The sequence below is a fragment of the Rutilus rutilus genome (assembly GCF_951802725.1).
Source record: "Rutilus rutilus genome assembly, chromosome: 9".
Classification (NCBI taxonomy): domain Eukaryota; kingdom Metazoa; phylum Chordata; class Actinopteri; order Cypriniformes; family Leuciscidae; genus Rutilus; species Rutilus rutilus.
Window position 1 is genome coordinate 27932680 of NC_140223.1, and position 25295 is coordinate 27957974.

General features: G+C 40.9%; 1 protein-coding gene across 1 annotated transcript in view; it reads left to right on the top strand.

Moving 5' to 3' along the window:
- The first annotated feature begins 5314 nt into the window (after window positions 1–5314).
- kirrel3l (kirre like nephrin family adhesion molecule 3, like) overlaps window positions 5315–25295 on the top strand; it is a 40558-nt gene continuing 20577 nt past the window's right edge. Inside the window, exon 1 of the mRNA XM_084419059.1 lies at window positions 5315–5980. Coding sequence (XP_084275185.1) covers window positions 5941–5980 — 40 coding nt within the window. The 5' untranslated portion in view covers window positions 5315–5940. The remainder of the gene's footprint in view (window positions 5981–25295) is intronic.

Here is a 25295-nt window from a genome sequence, read left to right on the forward strand (position 1 = left end):
CCAATAAAGAACCTTTATTTTTAAGAGTGTAGTTTGTCTTTTAACTAGACAAAAACATGTGTGTGTGTGTATACACACACACACACACACACACACACACACAATACATCAAAAACTGCACCATGATCAATGTGAATAATTGCAGACAAAAACACATGGAGTACATTGGTTTGATACATTTTAGGACAGTTTCTTTCCATTCTGTCAGTAAACATCTGTGATAACGGCTGGATAATTTTGATCTACATCCCTTAGGCATCCTTTCCCAACACAGTGGCCATCATCCAAAACTCGCCCTCAACCAACCTTGATATAACCCAAAGCCTGATACCGTCAACCAATCTGACATAATTCAAAATCATTTTGGATGAGAACATTTTTTTGTTACCCTAGTGCTTTACCTGCCAATTCGATCATCCGGAAAGTATCACTATCAGTTTTCTGATGCCTTTAGTGTTGTGTACTTTCACCCACCTTTTAATGTGCATTTTTATTGTAGGCTGATCTGGAAAGAAGACACTTGCTAAGAATATAAATCTAGGCATTTCCTAGGTGAATGCTTCTTTTGTGCAGACATCCTCAAATCAACTTTAATCACTACCAATTGGAAACACACAAGCAGACACTGACTGCCCCAAAGAGAATGTGTTATCATTGATCAGTTTGTTCAGTCTGGGCTTACTGATTAGCGCAGACTGAACAAATAGTGAAACAAACAAAAATGATTCTGAATTGCAGTATTCAGGCATTTCTGCAAGAGAAAGTATTAAAACTTTTTTGCCTGGTTCCACAGACATGGCTTAGATTAAGCCAGGATTAGGCCTTAGTTCAATAAGGACATTTAAGAATCTTTTATAAACATGCCTTTGCAAAAAAAATAAAAAACCTTACTGGTGTGCATCTTGAGACGAGACAAAGCAATGGCAGTGACATAGGATGTCAGTGCAAGTAGCTTTCAGTTAAAACAGCTCAAACTTGTTTTTTAGTCTGGGACTAGGTTTAAGCCTTGTCTGTGAAACCAGGGTTTCTATACAAAAACTATGATTGTCAATCTTAAAAATACAATTATGCAACAAGCAAACACAAATACAGTCATTTAAATGAACAAGCAGGAAAAATGTGCTTTTGGAAACTGCAATCTTAATGGCTCAAGCCTCAAAAGCGCAGTCATTCACAAATGACACATATCACACAGGCACTTGATATTCTTTGTAACTTTAAACCTGATTATAGAAACCTGTTCCCTAAGAATACCATATCACACAATAAGGGAACATGGAAACGAAGCAGCGTTTATCACACTCCTGTTTCCGTAACGCAGCCTTCTTCAGCAGCCTGTGGCCCAGCAAAAGGTCATACCCTTGACCCTTCAGCAACTTTATACCTCCTGAACTTCCCCTGAGGTACTTTCCTTTCAGCCGACTCTGCTTTCAATAATCGCCTGCCTGGTATTTTGATACTGAGATGAAGGACATGTTGTTGACTGTTCTTTAAATTATGGTATCTGTAGTTACAGTCGGATAAAGATGATACAGAGTACTCAATATTGAAGCAGTGCTAATATGCATCTCAACCAAATGCATGATATACACAATCATAGGAATGCTTGATATGCCTGGCATAGGTAAAGGCAGAAAGAGTTATTGCCATGTAGCAGTACTTAGAGTTATGGTTGACACAGATCAAGGCTGTACTCAATAACACAATTATAGTAAAAGCTGCTGTAATTTCTCCATATGGTTGATGTAAAGGGAGGAGAACTTTGACCATAGCAGACCGAGGACCGCTCAGCACTAAACTCTGAACTGATGTTTTTAACGATGAAAGGCGAAAATAATATGCTTGCCGTGCACTATGTTAAACGTGGAGAACAAAAAAGAGAAGACAACATGAAATGGAGTTTGCAACCCATTTTACTTAAAGGGATAGTTCCCCAAAAATAAAAATCTGTCATTGTTTACTCACCGTCAAGTTGTTCCAAACCTGTATGAATTTCTTTCTTCTGCTGAACACACATAGAAGATCATTTGAAGAATGTGGTTAACCAAACAGTTAATGGACCCCTTTGACTTCCATAGTATGGGGGAAAAATACTATGGAAGTCAATGGGGTCCATCCACTGTTTGGTTAAAAAAATTCATACAGGTTTGGAACAAAATGAGGGTGAGTAAATAATGACAGAGTTTTCATTTTTGGGTGAACTGACAGGACATTCAATGAAAAAAAAGTAGTATGGAAACTGATTTTATCCATTGGGAATTGATTGGATATAGGTTGGATATAGATATGGGTTGGAGGGAATAAGTTGAGAAAAAAAAAAAGGAATAGTTATATCTAACAAATGAAAAAAGGAACATTATTTCAGAAACAGAGAACATTAATTACATTTTGATGAAAGAAAGAAACCATTTTTATTTCATGCTGACTTCAAAGTAACAATAGAATTCTACATGCCATCACTTAATTTACACTGCGGAGTCATTTTAGATGATAAAAAGAGACATTTGAAACTCAAGACTGACATTAATATGCCCGAGACTATTAATAGCATATATCCTGTGACATTTGGATGAAACAGACATAAACCAGCTCTGATTTATACATTTAGAAGGAGCGCTGACCTTTAAGTGATACAATATTTACTTAAGGGATGTAGAGGAGACAATTTTAAGACTGACAAAAAGACATTTTAACCTTTGTGCAACAGCACAATAACAGTTTGTCCAAGTCAGCAAGAAAATGCTCTCCATGGAGGGAACGCCATTTTAGTTTGTCTACAAACGCACAGGAAGCCGTGTTTGTTCCTCAGAGCGAGATCGTAATCGACTTTAGCGCCTCGTCGAATTAAACCGCAATCTCACGACAATATAGTCGTTTCAGTTCAACTTTGCATCAGCCTTGCAAATTAGACGGGAGGGGGAAAAGCTTCAATGTTAATTTCAGCCTTGCGTCCTCGTCGACACTGACGTTTCTTTTCTAATTGACCCCGGGTCAAATGGGCCTGAGATAATATTTTGTTAAAATATTCTCATTTCCTGGGGAGTCACATTTCCATATAACTTCACCTCATGCTTTATTTATGACTTTCTTTACAATTCCCATGCAAACGATATCTTAACTGTCCCCTTATCTCCCACCCCCCCAACCAAGAACAGTTTAGTAAATATCAAGCTGTATTCATTATTAATAAATCTACAGTTTAAAAACCCCTCTAATAAGTACATGAATTATTTAAGTGTTCAGAGGCCTGGGGTGGGTTATAGCACCCTCAGTGTGAGGTTACACAATTGCTGTATATTGCAGTTAGAACACTACTAAGTAGATACGTCCCCCTTGACTGCAGAAAGTAGCTGTTAATTTACACGTCTGGCTAACACCTTGTCAAGACTTGGTAAACTTCACACAGTAGATGTTGATGTTTACTCTGAACCCACAGCAGGTGTGAGACCCTGTTGTTTAGAGATCATCTATTGCTCCTTTACTCAACCTCGTCTCTTTCAACTCACAGGAATCCCATCATCTGCGCGTCCAGCAAGCTGTTTCTCTCATCAGCATGTGCTTGTGAGAGGCAGTCTCACATTTGATCCCCTCACCTACAATAAATCTTAACGGGGTGGAGACCAAAACCATCCGCATGCCTGGTTTTACAGTTCTCGTCTCTCTGACACGATTTCTAAGTTTCCAGCCTTTTTTCCCACGTGAGAAATTATAAAGGTGGAATTCTAAGAAATACTTCTAAAACTAAAGGTGGCGAGCAACGTGCGCAAATAATCATTTTTCAAAGCAGTAGCCTATGAAAGTGTAGCCTATAGTGCCGTACTTTTTTGAACAAGTGTGAATCCAACTGATCATCAAACGGCGTATCCCAATCAACTTGTCGGCTCTATTGACATAGAAGACTGCAACATATTGTGGCGTTACATTTGGCGATATCCGATTCCTGCAATGAATCGTTCTGAGTGTTATGAATCGGCTCACAGAAGAGTTCTGGATTATTCGCTGTGTCCAAATTCACTCACAGGTTCACATATTCATTATTCAGAGTCAGTCAACAAAACTTCTATTGCATGGATATGCGTTTGCAGTATTGATGAGGTATACCTTGATGTGTTAAAACAGTCCATTCTGGAAATAAATATGCTCAAGTAAATTCACTACAGTGATTATTGCACTATATGGGGCGAACGAAAATGAGTGAATGGATCCGGACGCTGCCGTAAAATAGCTTAGGCTACCACGCGCTGGAGAGCGCCACACTGTGTGTAGGCTACGTCGCAGAAACCTCGTCACTTATAGCCTTCGTTTTTTTATTAGGGAAATACGTACGGATTTATTCCAACGTAGGCTAAACATCGCTGATTAGAGTTGGAAATCGGGCTTTATTTTGCAACACCACGCCAATATGCGAAAATGACACCAAATCGCAGTGAACCATAGCCTACTATTAAATATTTAGTTGAAGTGTAGCCTAATCAAAAGACTGCATAGCACAATTATGAGACATGATTGAAATTAGTGCTTTACTTTTGCCTGTTTTCCATTTGTTTATGTGTGATACAAAGCCCAAATAACGCAATTTTGATTGACACGTCAGGGAAATTACCCATTGGTTCTTTTGCAGTTTATTTCGGTATGCAGCTGAGTCAGCTGTTTAACCAATCACTATCAAGCAGCACGTGAATATGATGACGCTATGACATTTCGTTTTGAGACCATACAACCAGAAGGCATGGTTACATAAGCTATTTTTCGCCTTGGGAAATAATAACAATTAACCTTATTTTGTGCATACTCACTTTTTCAGCTTTGTGGTTTCATAAACAGTATACGATAAATCTTTTTGTTTAGTTAAATTTTTTTTATCAAATAAGATGGAACATATTTGTAAGTCTCCCTTACATGCTGTGCATGTGTGGCATATAGACCGAATCCATAAAGTATAAATAAACTGATAAATAAGATTATTAGCTATGCATACGTTCCATTGATATATATAAATTTTTTTTTTTTTTTTTTAAATCACATTGCACATAGGCTATATTGAGTCATTATTTAAAGAAACGCCATTAAGATCATCTGTTCCGTAGACTCTTGTTTGCTCCGGGACACACCTGTTTACTTTCCCCAGCAGTTTATTCATTCAGAGGCGCGCATAACCAAGCACCCCCTGTTGTTTAACAACCAAACACCCCCCCAACTGCAAGTCACCCCCAGTTTAAACCCTTAACCAATCGCAGGACCCGGGGGCGTAGGCCAACGGCTGTCCCTGTGGACTGAGAATTACTTCATTCTCAAACTCGATGTTCCCCGGTCAAAAAAAAAAAAAAAAAAAAAACGCCTGTCTTATTCATCGCGCCATCATCCAGTCAGTAGCACGGCAGTCAGTGCGGATCGCATCCTCGCCTTGCCGCTGCATAACAAGAGAGTGCGGAGCGAGCAGAGCAGTGCGGAGGGGACAGTGCGTAAGAAGAGCCTGCGTTCATGTGCGCTACAGGGCTTGTGGTGCTGAAACGCGCTCAGTTGCACAGGCGAGCGGAGGAGCCCCGCTGATCACGAGAAACGGAGATTTTTCTATCACCTATACGGAGGATTTACTCCAAGTACTTGGATTGATGCAAGACCTACCCATTAAATCAACTTGATCTGAACCAAAAAATAGTAGGGAAATACATGGAAACGATCTAAAGAAAGTTCTAAACTTTAAAGAGCCAACAAGCATTGATGCTTAGACTGTGTTCGGATGGCAGTAGAGACTTTCAGCTCTCCGAGCTGAGGTTAACATAATCTGCCGTTGATTTTTACTTTTTTTTTTTTTTTTTTTTTACCGTATTCAAGAGGAGGGCGAGGACCAGAAAAAGCTTCCACAGTCAGTCCAATCGGAGCTTTTGTGCGCACACGTTTAGTCTGGACTGCAGGACAAGTGTTGAAGACTCCGGAAAGATGCTGGTGTTTTACATCGCATTGTGCCTTTTAGGAACAGGTAAGACATTTTGTTATAGTTCAGTAGCCTAACTATTGTAATGATCAAATCGGTTGTTTGCGTACTCTGTATCGCTGCGTCAACCTAATCATAACGCGATTATCTATATCTCAGCGCGCTCCGCTTTGAAGTTAACGCAGTCGTTTTAGTTGTGTCATAATTGCATTTTGTGACATATGAGGTCGTAGTAAGACCCTGGCGATATGTTGGGCGAGTGGCACTGCGCCAAATGGAAACAAGGCTCATTTGGAAATTAAACTTGTCCAATACAGGCGTGTACCCCAGCATAATGCAGCTGTAGGCTACAGCTCTCTGTATTCTTACAGAAGATTACTTCAGCAGTGCCGTGGCACAGTGATGGCATTATGGTACATAGCATAGGCTACATAATACTGAAATACGCGTATTTGCTTGATACTGCAAAGTACTTAATAATGGTAGGCTACATGTCCAAAACGAATAAGTGTATTTTTTATTATTATTATTATTATTTTAACTAACCTAAGTGTTGCAGTTTATGTTTTGCACATTCTAGTTAGGCTATAGCTACACCTGTTGTCTGTGGATATGAAGAAAAACTCTGCCACATAAAGAACTTGATCGTTCAATAGTGTTTGTATAGCCTATGTAAGTGATAGAATAGATGCGCTTAGGGAACTTTTTTGTTCGCTGCAATCGCTAAAAACATCATTCAGTACAATGGAACAAGTGGCTGCGTTTCTGACTAATGCATTACTGTACAAGGGCTTGATGCTGTTTTGTACATGACAGATGTTGACTTGAGGTTGATATATTCAGTGCCCCATTTACTGAGATCGTCTAGCCGACTTGCCATAAGAGAAAAGTTGAAGAAAGAACGAACCAGGTGTGACCACGATAATGGCTATCAGCTAACACCCTTCTGGGTTTTGGAAAGTGTGTTAAAAGCCACAGAGGTCTAATGCACTGGAGATGTGCTGATGACAGTCTCCAAAACAGAAACACCTCTTAATAATTTCACAGCCAACGCCATCAGGAAGGCACAATCTCCTCTCTCAAACAGAATAATTTAATAGCATTAAATAAATATAAATGGTGGCGGGCAGAGGTGCGACATTTCTCAATACAGTCTAAGGGGAGCCGGGAATGCGCGCGATCTGAAAGATTATGCTCGTCGCTGTGTTGATTTATTCATTATTTTGTACTTAATGTTGTAGTGGCCGCGGGCATCTGACGCTATCCTGATATGTTGTGAGCGTGAATGAGCTGACTATCGCTTGCTGCACTCAGTGCGCTGCCTCTTTGTTTCTGTTAGCAGCGCTGCAGATAGGGTTTGGAACGGTACTGGTTCCATTCTTTAAAAATACTGGAATCGAATGTTTTTTTTTAATGACTTTCGAATCTATTAACGTTCTCGAACATGCTTTTAACGCCGATACGGACGGAATGTCTTACTATACACTGACAGCGCGATGAGTGCAGTCCGATTCCCAAACGAATGACTCTCATGAATAGGTTCTTTTTAGTGAGTCATAAACGTGTAGTTCGATTCCCGAGATGATTCTTACGAACCGGTTCGTTTTAGCGAATCACAAGCATGCAGCATTACCAGTACAGTTGGGTTTTCAATTTAACGACTCTTATGAGGCGGTTCATTTGTGTGAATTACAAAAATACAGCGTGACAAATGTTTCTTGATTTTCGAACAAATAACTGAATTGAGCCGGTTCTTTAGTGAATCAAGTGAATCAGTCTGGCTAATCTGTTTATTGTCATTAGTCTACTTGTCGTGTCATACTCGATGTTGTTATTTTGTTATTTTAACATGTTCTTAGGTCCGTAGGATTTAAAATAATAGTTCACTGAAAATTCTGTCATCATTTAGGCTACTCACCCTCAAGTTGTTTCAAATTTGTATGATTTTATTTCCTCCTGCTGAACACAAAGGAAGAATTTCGGTAACCAAACAGTTGATGTAGGCTACCCCATTGACTTCCATAGTATTGTGTTTCCTTCTATGGAAGTCATTGGGGTCCATCAACTGTCTGGTTACCAACATTCTTCAAAATATCTTCCTTTGTGTTCAGCAGAAGAAAGAAATTCATACAGGTTTGAAACAAAATGCATTTATTTCTATTATAATTTTTTTTTTCTGAGTTGTTAAATTTGGTTAAAATCTGAGATTACATTTACCCTCAAATACTTATTTTCTCAAAAGTATTTGTTTAGAGAATCATTAAAGTCTGCAAAGTGCAAAAACTTGTCACTGCACCACAACATGGAAATTGAATTCTTTGCAAACTAGAGCACAATCTACAAGGTTTGTTTTAAGAGCTAAGCACTCTGTCCACATAAGTAGCATAGTTGTTGTGAGCCGTATTCAAGTTTGTGCTGTTTATTTTACACCAAAGGCGGCGCTGTATTTAGCATATTCTGTGTGCTTTGATTGGGAGAGGTTGATTCATTTGCGGAGAAGTACAGCATCCTCGAGCCTGGCCTATTTTTACCACGAGTCTGTTGTTTCCACGCCTTTTAACAAATATTTTATTCATTGGGTGTATTATTAACGCCGGCTTTGATTCAGCTCGAGATAAAGGCTTCAAAATCCCCCGGCCCTCTCAGATCCAAAAGTGTTTCTTCTCCCAATTAACGGCGTAACTGCAAGCGAGGCAAAGCGCTTTCGGTCGGCGCTCCAGTAAACGGAATTAAAAACAAATGTTTATTGGTGGTTAAGCTGTGCTTTCTGTCTGTCTCTTTGATAAATGAGGCCGCCGTATTGACACGGATGGAGGCGGTTATTAAATTTAAATGTTGAATATAAATGCCTAGCACCTTCACAAATTTGGAGGGAAAATATATATTAGACAGAAATATGCATGCCTGGTTCGCAAATAGGCTCTAAATTTGTAATTATTATACACGGCATAAGAGTAGAATATGCTTCAGTCGAGTTTTGTTTTTATTTGAATTTTGCTCAATAACAGGTTAACTTTAGGATATGTTGTCAGTTAGTTGAGTAGCATACTGAGCTTTTTATGTGGACTTTCTAGCCCGTTAAAGGGGGAAATGTGACCCTGGCTGCACTCTAGGCACTATGTTTTTCTCATTATTAAGTGGGTGTGTAAGTAAGACAGAAGGAGGGGGAGAGGGAAGAATAGGATGTAGCAGAGCAATTCTTTGACAGACTGGTGGCAGCTGCTTTGGGAGGAGCAGAGAGGCTCCCGGACGGCCTGAACCACTCATCTCACCTGACATCTATACAAGCAGCACGCCACACTCTGAAAAACCACCACCAGCTCGCATCTGACTCACCGGCTCCGTCTCTGAATAATGGCTCATGGATAGATAGCGCAGCAAGAGAAAGATTGTCCTGCTTCGCATAAACACACATGCTCCCTTACACACTCACCCAGATATATACACACCCCAACGTAGGTGCAAACACACATCTCCTTTATCTCTTGGTCTCTCTCTTGTTTGTCCTATCTGTCTTTCTTTCTCTTTCTCCCTCTCTTTCACACACACACATGGTTTTTAGAGTGTCTGACAACACGAAGGCTCAGAACTAGTAGAAAAGAGCAGGGGATTGAAGCAGAGAACATGACAGAGTCTTGAAGAGACCAGCCCCTAGTGCCAGATATTCATGTGCATGCCCTTAACAAAGCTCCGCCGCTTCTTTCTCCCAGCCATAATTTGCTTTCTCGGAATGCCCCTCAGTCTCCCAGTGGAATTATGCTGCACTGTGCCATCAGTATTCCAAGTATTCTCCAGCACTTTAAAAAAAAAAAAAACCTTTGGCGTGGGGTTGGCAAGTCCCAGAAGGCAGCGTTCAAAGGAAGTGTGTTAAGATCATAAAACTTTTGCCTACTGCTTCCTTCCTCCCTAGTCATTTTGCCTTGTAAAGAGCAAAAGAAATACATAACTGACTGCCCCCTCCGTGCATTATTATTTTATTAATTTTAAATCCCCAACACACACTCTCATTCACATACTTTATATCTTTCCCACTCTGTAGGGTTGATCATCAGTATCAGTATATGATTTAATAAATTGACTATTTAATTTATAATGGTGGTATTGGCATCAAGACATATTAAATCTAGTAATTGTGTAACATAACTTCAGAAGCTCAGTTTTTAAAGGCAGTACTTTGATATCTGTGATATCCCACAATCCTATGTCTGTGTGGTGTTGAAAAAGTCTATTCATAAATGTCTACTGAGAAATAATTACAATCTTTAAATACTTAGTCTAAGACTCACTCGAATTTGTTCTAGATCATTAGGCGTCATTATGGTGCTTCGGAAGCCTGTCTGAAACCAGTTTCTGTAGTCGGTGCCTTCATACAAATCTGCTGTCTGTTAAGTTATTGACTGACTGGGCAGCAAGGCATCTAGCTGGCTTGGGTTTCAGACTCAGCCGCACACATGTAAACACTTCAACCAACAGCACTGCATGTCTGCAGTCTTGTCTTGATGTTTTAGCTTTCTCCATTAGAGGGACAGATAGTTTGACCTGCACAAAGGGCCTCCCATTAGTGATGGGGACTGCTGGGCGCTTAGATTGAGTGGGGTTGTGAGGTGGTATTTCTGGCCTTCTGGGTTTGTTTTAGGAGCTTTTTGTATTATGCATGAGCTGAATGTCTTAGGAGACCTTATAGGGACTGAAAATGACTTTTTTATGCATGTGTCTGTATTGTTAAGAGGCTTAATGTTTGTATTGTACTGTATGTAAAGGGGTGTAATATGAGGTTGTGTGTCTGTGTTAGGGAAGGTGTCGGATAAGCTGCATCTAGTGTAAAGATTGGAAAAGCAGAACATAAAATGTAGAGGTAATAATACAGAGAATTAATCTCGTATTTTTTCTGTTTTCTTCTCACTTCACTTGCTTTTTCTTTCCTGTGGAAGCCTGTTTTCACCTCAGATTAAAAAATAACAAAGAGTAAATGTGACAAAGTTTAAAAATAAGAAATGATATAAAGTCACAATTATGAGAAACAATGTGACAGTTCTTAGAAAAAAAGATGCAATTGTGAAATATATAAAGTCACAATTCCAAGAAATAAAGTGGAAGTTGTAAGATAAAAAGAAAAATTACGAGTCACATTGTGACTTTTTTGAAACTCTGAGACAGAAATGGGCTTCCATTCTTCACCTGTTTGTCCTTATTGAAAAGGACTAGCAAAGTTGGAAGGCGAGGAAGTTCAGTGATAAGTGTGTGTGCGCTCGAGTTAGAGGGAGTAAGTGACACACGATTCACAATAGCGCCGATGCAGCAGAATCTGTCTGGTGCGGGAAGACTGCTGCATTATTTAGGAGACGCTCGTATGGCATAGATATGGATGAGTTTTGGCCTGCTTTGATGCGCTTGCACTCTGCAGAACGGAGTGAGATGGACTGGCTGCGAGCGGCTGAGTGCTCTGGGCTCTTTTACAGGGAGATGTTGGCGCTCGGAGACAAATTCAACATAAAGGTCAGTTTTGTTTACAGCAGAGAGCAAATCGCGAGATTTTCTCCCCAGACAACATTCTAGCGTACGAATTTTATATGTGTTGCTGGGACTGAATGACATTCAAGCTTGTGAATAGGACTTAGGGGACCAGGATAATGCTATACCTTCTCTTTACAGTAAAACATGAAAAGAAAAGAAAACCCTTGTTGCAGGTAAACAGAAATCCGTAAGTTAACTTTTTTAGTACCTCCTGTGGAGAAAAGACCACAACTCCTTGGTTTTCATTTTTTCCCGCGCCCCCATTTGCCCATCATAACGTTCAAACCGTGCTCCTGATGACACGTACAGCTGTTAGGTTGGGGGGTGGGGGGGGGCTCTGAAACAATGGCTCTCTCTGTTTTCTGCTACACACAGCCGTATTGTCTAATTATCTTTCACAGACACAAGACAGCGACCCTCACCCACGTTTTTCCGCAGCACCCCCCCCCCCCCCCCAACAGACAGAGGCACACACAGAAAGATATTTAGGAGAATTAGTGGAATAGAGAAAGCAAATGAGAAGGTTTTGGAGGGAAAGACTGTAATCTGCTTGCCCATGCAGGAGCACATAGATAAAGAACTTGGCATTGCGTTCAGGGGGGCATTTGTTATCAGCTCTCAGCGTCTCCAGCCCGCGCGGCTAATGGCAGAGCCTAGAGGATAGGTGGCCAGTTGTTCCTCACTCTGGGACAAGGCCATCTCCTCCATCTCCATTGTTTTTTCAGCCCCTCTCTTCCTCTAACCTCGTCTCCATCCACCCACATCCTCACCTCATTTTCCTTGGGCGGAAAGACGAGTGAGTGGACAAAGAGGAATTGTGCTGACTTCTTCCTCTGGAGGAGAAAATGAAAAAGAGAGCAATTATGTCATCGGGGGTCTTCAGTTACATTAAAATGGACAGTTTGTTTTTCAAGGCCGAGAGTGACTCTTAGATTGAAATTTTATCTCATGTATCCACATCTCTGGGGATGTTTATTCTGATGATGAGATACAGTAGGCAATAGGGTCAGATAACCACTGATATTTGCATACAGGGGAAAAAAGAGGGTGTTTACTGCTGAGATCACAAAGGGGTGAGGCTGGGGAGCCTGAGTTAATTTGGAGAAAATCATTAAAACAATGCCTAAGGAAAGACACAATTTCAGACACTCATTTCCTAATTTAAGAAGCACTTTGCTTGCAATTTTTTTTTTTCTCCCAAAATGCGAAAAGTGTCACTCGTTACTAGGGGAAATGTATCACAATTTGGTACGAACAGAAGCAAGGAAGTGTTTTGACACAGGCGTGTGTAGAATGAGCTGGGCTTTGGTAGAGCGCACATTGGCTTCTATTTTACGATCACCTCCAGTCCTCCAAGACAAAAATTTCATATCTCTTGCTGTGACACAGGAAGCAACAGTAAATTGAAATTTATCTTCCATGTTGCTGCAATATCTGGTCTCATATTATCCTCTCGGGCCGAGATCCCTAAGCCCGGCCTTAAAGATAGCCCTGATAGGAGAGGATGTTTTCTGCAGTGGGAGAATCCAATTCTGCTATAAAACTGTTCATTAATTTTATCTGTCTGTTTATTTATTGAATATTAGATTTTTGTGTTTACGTTTGGGGAAAAATGTTGTAGCTAGATTTGAAATTATGCTCCTTTATTACTTATCTGTTCTGGGATTTGCGTTTGTTATAGTTATGGATTCATGCATACATTAAAGAATGAGTCATGGAAGTTCAGATGGACTGACAGCTAACAGTAATTGATTGTTTTTCTGTCACAGACACACAGTTGAAGGTTGTGCCAGAGGGGTAGCTGAAATGAGTGTCTGGTGGTTAAAGCTACATGGCCTTTGTATGGTGATTAGTCAAAGTCTGACTATTTAATTAATGATTACTCCATCACAGAAGACATTGTGTGCCTGAGAGAGACAGAAAAGCTCTCAAAAAAGCCACAGTCTGATTATACTATTACATGTGATGCATCAGGATCTAACTTTACCCCTGATTCCATATATATTCAGTTAAAACTGTTTCATATACTCTAGTACACTGATATTGACAGTGTCACATTGATTGTGAAGGCCAGTTTTTATTTGTTAAAAAATTTTGAGCTAATAAAGTCTAGAATAAAGCACAAACTGACACTTTAAGATGTTCGCCATAGCATCCAGCACAACAAATTAAAGCTTTTCTGTCCTGTTTTAACTAAAACAGAATTATATTTCATACAATATAACAAGTGTAGTAAGTGTTTTTGACACCCCTGCACTAGTAGGTCACTGATTTCAGTTCCACTAATGCTGCCTAGATTCTGTATCAGGATAGGATCTTATACCTGCTTCCATTGTAAGATAGCATCATATTAAATCAGATCTCAGATCAGAACTCAGCCCTACTTGAGTCTTTGGCATAAAGACTGTCATGCAGACAGGAATACCCTCATTATCAGCTATTTGCAAGCTCATTCTCTCTATCCGTCTGTCTCTCTTTCTCTGTCGCGCACACACTCACATCCCTTAACCAAATAGTTCTTCCTCTGGAAACCCCAGTGGAATGTGCGCGCAAATATTGTGATTGTGAGCCCGACCGTTAACCATAATACTCCACACCGGAGAGAAGACCTTACTCAAGCTCCCCCACCACATCAGGGTGAAAGGCATCTCTGTTTAGTTTTCAGACAGCTGGGCAAGAAATTGAGAAAAGCATATATGTCTTTCCTTCTCTCTTTCCCAATCGTCTTATTTCTCTTGCTGTTTCTTGATTGCTGGGATATTACGGCATGGCTTTGAATGCCACAGTGGGAGGTCGAAGGAGAAGCTGGCCAATTTGCTATCAAGCGAGGGGTGTCAGTCAAGGCGCGTCAAACAAGCTTTCCGCCGTCACTCATGTGTCCAAACATGGTAATTTTATCGAGCGATCCAAAGTTATCTGAAACAAGCCAGTGCCTTTGGAAAAAAAGAACGGGCGATCAAATGATTCGGAAGGTAGAGAAGATGGCGGTAAAGAAAGTGAGAGAACCATTTAGCCAAGGTGCGGAAGGCTTAGGAGTTCATGCAGCTTGATAAAATGGTGTGCCAAGGCAGAAAGTGAAGAGAGGAAAGAGGGGGGTCAAACAGATTAACTTCCAGCATCTTAGCTCTGAAGGTAATGGATATCCTTGTACTGGTGTGAAGGAACCCCTTCATCTGTTCTCCCAGTTTAAAAGTAGGAAACATAGTAACAAAGACATACCAGATGAAAAAGTGAGTGTCTGACACAGGAGACTGGATAGGGCACTTGGACACCTGGGGGCAATGATGAAGCCGTAACAAAGCAGACAAGCTTTGAATGCACAGGTTGGCCAGAGCTGGGTGAATGAAAAGGAGGGGGGGGGGGGGGGGGGGGAATTTGGTGTTGATGGGTTGAATTTGATACACAGCCTCTTTCAGACGATGAGGTAATGTCAGGCAGTGCCCCTGGACCTTCCTGATTGATGCATTCCAGCCGCTCTACTGCTGTGGGAGGGCTGTAACGGATTACAGCGCCAAACCCTGCACGGAGAAAGACAGAGAAACCTCTAATGGTCTGTGACTATTGTCTGGGTGAGGCATCCAAACTCTACCGTTCTCTGCGGAGTTGAAGAGGAAGTTCACACACACACAGGGACAGGTACACGATACACACTGAAAAGAGCTACCTCAGCGTTGTTGTGCAGGATATTGGCTGTTTACTTTTGAAATTCTCTCCCTGGTTCTGGCTTGCTGTAAACACTGGTGTGGGGTGCTTGTCACTCACAGATAAGGACAGAGATAAATAGGAGAGGGAGGAAGTGAGATAGAAGACAAAGGGAACAAGGAACAAAGAGAGACAAAGAAAGAAAAGTTGCTAGCTAAACATAATGTCTCTTGGAGTGAATAATGAGTCTGTATGGACAAATGAAGTCTAAAAAAGTGATATGCTTACATTGGCTGAGCTTTTTAGAACTTTACCCAGCCGCAGCACAAAGTGATATTTTTTATGCATTTGCATGCATAATTATGCAGATTAGAACAAAATGGGCTACATAGTCCCACTGAAAAGACCAGCTTAGACTAGCAGGAGTTTCAGTGAATGTGGTGTGTATATATTTAACAATGTTGTTCACAAGCAAACTTGGCTAGCGATGCTGATCAACACATGATCTAAAATGCATCTTGGTAAGCAAATGTGCTAATCTTTTCAGGAAAGTATCCATGATGCAGTGTGAGCTGGAGCCTTATTTGTATCCTGTGTTGTCATCCATGTTTTTTTGTTCGTTTTTTTTCAGAGAAGGACACAGGGCAAAATTGCATGCCACCCTTAGGAACAGCATAATAGTATAAGACAAATACATAAATAAGAAAAGCCATCAAGCAGGCAAGGAAGTGTGGGCTGGTTCATGTGTGGAAGAGAGAAGGAGAAAGCAGGAAAAAAAGGTCTGACATTAATGCAATCCGTTTGGTACTTTACCTCAAGCCACTTGTTTAAGCTTTCTTCTCGAATGGATTGTGTATATTACTGGTGTGTGACAAAAACAGCTTCACCAGTATGCTGAGAAAAAGATGCATGGTTTTGGAGGACACAGCAGGTCTTCTAGCTCTGGGCTCCAGACTGGCTTTGTACGCAGCAGGCTGCTTGGTTTCAAGCATTCCCAAACAGAGCCACCTCAGAGCAGGTGAAAGAATGAGGAGCGTGTTCCTGCTGGAACTGCACTTCTATAGCTTCTTCTCACTTCCAGCAGCAGGCGAAGCGAGAAGATATGGGTTCAGCTTTCTCTATGAGCTGTATCCCACTGCGAGGAGATTTAGTGATGATTTATGAAGCCCCTAGAAAACAGGGCACAAATGTGTAAGGTTTTCATATGATACTGACATCTCGCTTCCAATGTCAATGTTTTGTTGAGTTTTGGTGGAGCTGCAGCTTTGAGAAAGCTTGTTTAGATATGAAAGGATTTCACAGGAATTTGTGGGAATATTTTTTCAGAGCCTCTTTTGAGCTCTTTGTTTAAAAAAAAAAGTGTGCTTTGGAGACGCTGTTCAATAAGTAGTTTTTAATCATATTAATATGAATGAACATGTTCTGGTATACGGTAATGTTGCTGGGCCAACTTTGTCTGTTTTACAATTTTTTGAATGAATCTGGAGTAGTATATACTGTGGATTGAACAATGCGCCAGCTCTAATTACCAATTAACCGTGTAGAATATCTATACGAACACCTCCATTTGCTCAGAGGTAAATTAATGATACTAATTTGCATTCTTTTCTTTTAACATAATTTTACATATTGATTCAGGTCATTGTGGTGTGATAGTAATTTAAGAGCTCACAGTACCGCAGTAAATGTGTTCTGTTCACTTACACTGATGTTATCAGTTGTAATCATGATCAAATGAGCCTTTTCTTCTTGGCTGACTGTAAGAAGCATTTGTCTCTGTTCTGATTTTTTATTTTTTTTTATTTTAAGTTTTCTTTAAAGAAAAAATAACCGAAAAAAGTTTTGCAATGTCACGGTTCCTAAATTGTGTAAAAACGTTTACCTCTTTATGAGCACATTCTACTGGAAGAATACAAAATTCACAAAACTCCCCAGTTTAATCATATGGGATTTTTTAGCAACCGTAACCAAGATGGGCAGAGCTTAACAAAGGGTCAATTTGAATTTGGAATTTGAACTATTCGTTTTATAAAAAGGTGAAAATGGCACTATTCTGATGAATGTGGACATGTGTAAGCTTAGATACTGGTGCAGGGGAGTGTCTGATGTCATCACTTTTCACTCAGCTTGTTGGGAGGAGGTGATGGATAGGCTTCTAATGGACCCCCTCAATCACAAGCTACTTAAGCAGACTGATCAGTAACATAGTGGCAAAGAGGCCAACACAAACCCCCTTTCAACAGAGCCACAGGGAGGTTCAGAGATCATCCATGCTAGTGATTAGCCCTGTAACAGTCCTTATGCTGCAAGCTTTCACTCATTTACCAGGCATTTGAAAAATCTATGGTACAAACTCACCATGAAAGAGTCTTGAATTGTCAAGCGGAACCTTAAAAGGCTCAACCTTTTGTCCCAGTATGACGCAGTAGCTTGGTGCGAAACCTCTTTTGTTTTGCTAATGTTATTAATGGACTCACTTAAGTATAAAAAGTGAATCAGATTCAACTCGGTAGGGAAAAAAATAGCATGGTTTTTCTTTTTATATTCAGTTTATATTGTACAAAGGTGTACTATAGGCATGTCAGCATGAAGGTGTGAAGTGTAGTGATTTGTCAGTGGAAATTTCCTGCGAGTTTGAATCTGATGCCATCACTGATTTTTAAAAAGCACTATAGTTTAAAGTAGGACAAATTAATTAGCCCTATTCCTTAGATCCAAGCAAAGAAATCACAAATATTAGCAGTTGGTGGGGTCTCTCCTCTCAAAAACACTCTCCGTTTTGACTCTATCTCTCCCTGTGATTCAGTGTATCCTGTTAACAAGTGCCAGCTTCATCGAATACCCACAACACAAGTCAGTGTGTGTGTTTTCACACCAATTAACAGCTCTCTTTTGGTGCCTGCTGAGGTGATGATGGCCTGCCTCTGGCCAGGCGCATGGTGTTTATGTGTATTTGGATTTTTTTCTATGTTCAATCTTTTTCTATTTTCATTAGTAAGCAGTATAATTAGTAGTTGTAGAACCTTATAGATCTCATAGATAGAACACCAGAAAGTCCAATGAATGTATAGGGATTTCTCAGTTTTCGTATAGAGTTCTCTCAGTCTTCACAAATCTAGCATGGGCTGACTTGCTCTCTGTCAAATTAACTGTCTACTCTGCACCGTTCACAATCTGCCCCTTAAGAGGTAAAAGCTCCTCCATTGGTCGAGAGGTGAGTGGTCATTAATATCAGGCTAGTCCTCATTGGCACAAATGGCAATGCTGGAGAAAAATTATTCTGTCCAACACTCTTCCTTTCTTTCCCTCTCTCCCTCACACTATATTTCTTTTGGCTCTCGGAGCCAAACTAGCATCCCCTCCTCTCTTGCACTCTCAATCTAGATAATTCAATCTGTCCAATATCAAATAATCGCCTCCATTTTTTCGGCCCATTTTAACCTTATCACTGGCACTGCCTCCTCAGGGGACCAAGTTTCGTTTCACCTTGTTAAGAGAGAGAGGGAGCCCAAGAGCGATAACCTGGGATCGTGGTGAAACGAGGCGGGTGACGAATAGTTCTCTAAGGAGCGGGAGTGAAGACCTGTTTGTTGTTCTCACAATGTGAACGAGCGGGCCAACAGGCTAAGGAGCTTTTTTTTTTGTCTGAAAAAGAAAAGGTGGGTAGTTGGAGCAAGGGTCACACAAAAAAGAAATAGTGCATGAAAAAATGTGAAGCATGAGAAATGTGCTGTATGGGTTTGTGAACACTGGAGCCCCTCTGCGTCCCATTGTCCTTTTTAACACTTTCTCCTGGCACTTAATTAAAATCCAATAAGGATCTCGCCTGGTGGCCATTGTTCCTAACCTATGTTTACCTTCTCTAGGAGCATCGCTAGCAGCTTAATCTTGCAAGAAAGTGGGGTCGATAGGTCAAGACTGGACTCTAGTCGCTAGCATGAGGAGGGGGGGGGGGGGGGGGGGTCTCTTTTACCTCATCTTCCTATTCTTTGTGTTGTGTCTCTCTCTTTCCTTTTCTTTTCCTCATTTCCCATGGAACCTAATCCGTAAGCTTGATTGTTCTAAGCTGATTTCAAGCTTGCCCCTGGGAGGAGATGGGCTTTTGGAGTTGGTTTTAATTAAGATTTAAAGGAGGCCTCCCTAAAGAAGTAAGATTGAGTGGTTTCTTTGGATGGGGGGATGAGAGTGGACAAGGGGAGGTGGAACAGACTGCCCAGCAAAAAGCAGAAAAAACAAACAAACAAAAAAACAGTGAAGTTATTCATCAGGGACAATTGAATTTTTTTTTTTATGTCTGTTAAATTATAATAGGTTATCTGGAGTATGCATTCATTCACATTTTCAGATAAAATTTTTCCCCCTCTATTTATCTCTACCTTCATCTCTTTTGGATTGACCCCCTTTCTTTTTCTATTTCATTCAGTCTCCAAGAGCTAAATTATTATTTTCTTTAAAAAACAAAAACAGAATCTATAGAAATTGATTTGAGCTTCCTAAGATCCAAACCCATATCCTGTAAAGACGTCATTGGAACACTGCCGAGCTGCAGGCAAGCAATCTCCAGATTATCTAGATGTTGTAATGATCGATAGCGACACCTTATGTACCCTTTTGTACCTGAAATGGTGCTGATGCTGGAGCCAGTCCTTGGGGAACCTGTTAAACTATCATAGAACTGGCTTAAATTTACACTAGTTTCAGAAATCATAATAAAAATTGTAGTTTGAATATTTGAATTTGGTTGTTCAACCAGAAGTGAGGGGGCACAGGGACCAAAGTGGCCAGACCAACAATAAGTGTAATTTTAACTAGAAAAAGTACTTGTCTTGCAGTACTCCAGAACAGGAGTAATGAATTAAGGACACATACCTCGCTTGTTTACCAGCCTCTGAAGTAGCCCAGAAACTGACCCTTATCTGCTAATAAAGCTTTGTTTATGTAAGCGGTCATGGCATCTGGTGCTTAAATCATGATTTGGATCTGTTGGTGTCCTAATCATGAACGTACAGGGAATTAGATTCCTACAGAGTGGAAAGTCAGTATGTATGTGTGTGGCTTTGTTCATCTCTCTCTGAATTTCTCTTCTTTTGCCTATCTTTCGTTCTCTCTCACAAACAGACTCTTTCTTCTCTTTCTCTCCCTCTGTCTCTCTGGATAATGGTCTTGTACACAGGTGGCCATGTCCCTTCGATGGACACCCCCAGACGTCCTTGTTAGACACTTAATTAAAAGCCTTATCACAGGAAAACACGCTGAGACATTCCAATATGGGCCTGGGCATTAGAGATACTGCCACAACCAGACAGCGTCCATCTATTACTGCTGTCTGCTTAACTGTCCAGCCAAACAGAGTGTGTGTTTGTATGTGTTAAAACATAAAAGAGTAAGGAGTGCGTATGCAAAATAAGAAATGGTGCGAGTTGTTTTAGAATAGATAAAGAGTGAACAACGAAGCGAGAGAAAATGTAAGGCCCAGTTTACCTGGCATTAGCATCCCCTTTGGGGGATCCGTTTGAAACAGGACAGTGCTAAATAGAGGTGTAAATGGGATCCAAAAACATTTTGAGATTTGGCTTTGAAAAGATATCTGACTGATGATCTATCCACAACTTTCTTTTGTTTCTCTTTGCATTTTGGATGCAAGTTATCACCAGGTGTAGACAGCAATGTGTCTCAGCTGACCACTTGTGATAGGATCCCCCAAATGGATCTTAACATCAGGTGTAAACAGAGCTTAAGGCTTTTATGTTGGTGCATGGCTGGCGCAACACATGTGGGTGGGTTATTAGCAGGAGAATTTGTGAAAACATCCACATCTGTCCTTCTGTGTATTGCTTCCCGCCCACCGCTATCAGCACTCCTCCCATGGTCAGTTAACTTTTAGAGCTGATGACAGGAGGGAAAAAAATCCCTAACGAAAGAAAAGCACACAATGAAGTGTTTAAGTTCATCACGCCACTAGCTGGGTTAGGCATTCTAGGTGTTAAATGAAGAGTGGGGAGGTCAAGTGTCCCTCCCACTACATTCTTCAGCAATGCTAGGCAGGGACCAGCACACAGGGACCATATGTCCCAAGCTCTGGTCAATGATCCTCCCCAAATGGAAGGACAAAGCCCTTTTCACTCAATTGAGACTGGGGAAATCTGCAATTCCACACTGGCAGCATAGCACCAGTCAACAAGAAGATAGTGAAAAGGAGGAGGACAGAGAAAGAAGGAGAAAGAGAGAGCATGAGAGGGACTTGGCATTTTCCATCACATTAACTAGGAACAATCCTGCCAAACAGCCTTGAGGCTCCTTCCCTTTTTTCCCCGAGTTCTTCTGTAGGTTGCCCAGTTCCAAAGCCCCCAGGAGACTCTCTTCAAAAGCTCGGTGTCTATTCCTTTTGCTCAGATGCTCAGCTAATAATGCCACAGCCAAAGCATAGAGATCTATATCTCTGGCTATCACAAAGCAAGTTCTCTTATGTTTAAGCTGGGTCTTGTGCACGGGGGAGTTGAAGGTTTACAGGGGCATGTCACATTTTTTAAAAGGCCACAACAAACCTATCCAATCATAAAATAACAGTTAGGTGGCGCATCCTGGTGAGGTGCATTTCAACAGGGGGTAGTCTTAGCGAAAGAAAGAAGGAAGTGAGATAAAGAAAGCTTAGCAAAGACATGGAGAGGCCAGAGCGGCACTGTAAAGTGCACAGGGTTCCTGGGGGAGAAATAGATCAGGCATGTATTCTGGCGCTGCAGCGATTAATATCAGCGGAGGAAAAAAGGTCAAACTTGACTGGAAAACGCTACAGTATATCATTGTTACTGGCATGGCCCACATTTCATACATCACGCCATGCTGTGTTGCCTCAACTCTCCCGTCGCTGGTCTCGCAGCCACAGCCCACGCCAAGTATTATCAAAGATTGATAGAGTGTCCTAGTTAAGTGGGGAGGGTGTAGGAAGTTGGAAGGAGGGATGAAGTGGGGAAAGAAGATTTGCCACCTCTGTGCTTCAGGGTTACAACTTGTTGTCTTGTTGTAACACGATGTCACCAATCAGTAAAAACGAATGTGAGTATGTCACATTTCTGGCTAAAACTAACACTTGTTGTCTGGAATCCACAGTTATGCCCAGCTAAAGGTTCTTCAGACAATGTGTGTGTGGCTTCCGTAACAACGCTCCCTTCACACTCTCTTCCAACTACTCATCCTCCCTTTTCTCTTGTTCAGAGTGCTTGCTTAATAATTAATTGATTTATTAGTTCCCTCATTAATCATTCATTCATTAATCAGGGCCAGATTTTTCCAGAGGAAGTGGTTCAATCCGTAAAGACAAAAAAAAAAAAAAAAAAAAATCCTGACTTCACATTTCAGCCTAATTACGCTTCTTTGCTAATCACCACCAAAGAAATGGAGTTTCAGGAAATTACTTTTTTTCTTCCCTTCTTCCCTCCCTCCCTCCCTCCCTCTCTTCTTTTGCGCTAAGCAAGCCAGGATGTATTGAGGTCGGCAGGTAAGATTTTTTCAATCCTTTTTCTATCCTCCTTTGCCAAGCCATAATTTTTTGTTCTGGAAGGTTTTAGTCATCAGTCATGTTAAAAGAACACTTTTGAGACCAGGCTAATCTGATGAACAAGACAGTACGGCCTTTAATTAAACTACCCAACTTCCAACCACCTTAACTTGATAGAGGAAGGAAATGCAAAATGTGGTGACTGTGAAAACCAAAGACATCGATTAATCACGGTGGATTTGAAGACCGTCCGTGAGCATGGGTCAGCTCTTTCAACGGCGAAGAGGCGGCTCATTGTTTCAGCTGATGCCACCCTTCCTAGAGAGATGAAGGAGCTGTTTGTTTAATTGTATACTATTACGTGATGCGGATAGAAGTCACCGCCACATAGGTGTCGAAAGAAACAAAGCATAACAGGCAGGATGAGAAAATTCTTATGGAAAAGGGAAATTCTAATTGAACAGAAATGAAATCTCTTGTACATCAAACAAACTGGTGGTCTTCAAAAACAACCCTTAGCCATGGTCAGACTCTCTTTCGAGGAGAGAGGAAAAAACATAAAATTAGAGAAAGCTTCAATAGAATTGCCAGCGCCACATTAACCTCCAAGCGGTAAAAAAAAAACACACACATTGAACAACCCTAACAAGGTATTCATTGAACCCATCTCTCTTTATTTTCCAACACGCATAATCCCATGCATGCAGAGACTTCAATATGTCACTAACAACTGAGGTTACAGCTATTTTCCCTTTCCTCTCCACATTTAGACCAATAAAGTGCATGGCCCTCTTTGCTCTAATGAGATGCATACATTTACAACATCACTTCCTCATTAAAGAAAAATAATAATAAAGACAGTATGAGAAAAAGAAAAAAAAAACATATTAATTATAGAACGCACTTCCTCCTATCACAGAGAGCCACAGGGGCCTCCACTGGGCTCAATTAGGAAGTATAGGCCACAAATCCCCAGACTAAATTAATTGACACCCCAGGGCATTGAGCCTAGCATCCCAATAGCTCAGTATAAGTGCTAGATTTCTTAGTTTTCATTTCATTTGCCTTTTGAAAGTGAGTGCAGGGCAGAGTGATCAACAAAGACGAATAAGGGGGGCACGTTTAAAAGTGATCTTTTCATTGACTTTATGGATTTTTAATCATCTTGCCATATTTACAGTGTTGCTTTTTCTCAGTGTTGTTTACCCGGACTTCGCAGCCAGAGGAATGAAATGAGAGTGCATATAAAAGCGTTGTTTATTTATTTATTAATTTGTCTTTATTGTATTTATTTATTTTCCCCACAGTGAATTAGGCCCATCGGAGGCGTACCAATTGTAGATGTTTCCATTATTGTGGGGGTGTTGGTGCATACAGCAACCCACACATTTATGCAAAGAGCTCACAACGCTAATGATTTAAAAGCATTCTAGATCTTAGATCATACTGTACACCAAGCAAAAGAGAACAAGTAAGAGAGAGATAAAGAGAGATTGTTGCATGCTGTATAGGAGAGAGAGAGAATTAGACAAAGGCGCCATGAAAAGTAGATAAAGTGTAGATAGAGAGAGAAGGAAGAGAAGCAGCAATAACCATCTCCAGAAAATACCAGGAGACCTGCAGGAATGAAATGACAAGACTGGCTCAATCAACATCTTGTCAAGACAGTTGGCTGATGTGTAGAGACAATCTCATCCTCCCCCTCTTCCTTCCCTCTCTAGTTTTTTTTTCCTCCCAGCGTCTTGTGTTCCTAACGGAGAGCTTTCCGTCTGTGAGTAGAAGAGTTCTTAGACTCTGAAGTGGGGGAGTGAGAATGGGAACGCTGGAATAATGACACTTGGAAAAGTTCTGACGCTCAACAGAGATGCTGCACAGCATAGAGGAGTGTGTGACAGATAAAGCCTCTGCTGCATGCAGAGGTCCTGAGCGGCACACACACATGCATATTTCAGTATCATTCTCATTTCAAGATTTAGCTATCGGACTTCCTATGACGCAATCTGACAATGTGGTCATTGTTACCGCTGTTTTCAGGCCAAGAATAAGAAAAGTAATAGCACAACAATCCTCAACAAGGCACATGATTCGAGGAATCACTTTGCTTTGAATAAAATCATCTACAAAACGAATAAATGTAAATATAAATCATTCATGTCCACAGTCGGTTTAATACTTGTTCAATTCCCTAACCCTAAGTATGAAAAATTCTGCAAGCACCTTAGCAAGCACCACTAACAAGAGAATAAGACTGAGAAATAACTGCAGGGTGAGAAGCTTGATTATAGATTTCCTTCATTCCCTCTGAAAAGCATAGGCTTGTTTGAGTCCTCTTTTCTGTCAGAAGCTTGTTCTTCCCTTCTCCACCCCTGCTGGAAGCTCTTATGTCCTATTCTCAGTTTCTCTTGCCGCTGCAGACCCCCCATCATCCCCGTTTCACTCTCTCTGTCGACAGGCTGACTTGAACCCCTGCAATTTTCATGCTGATAAATAGAGAAAGGGCAGGGATAGGGAGGGTGCGAGCAAGGGACAGGGTGTCTGGAATGCGGAGAGAGGAGCAGAAACAGGCATGGAGAAGGCAAATCAACAATTTGTCACACCTTATGTAACTGTGAAAAGGGCCCTGCTCAGCATTGATGCCGGGGATCAGGCCTGGCTGACAGGAGAAAAGAGAGAGGGATGGAGGGAAAAGAGAAAGTGGGGGTTTACTAA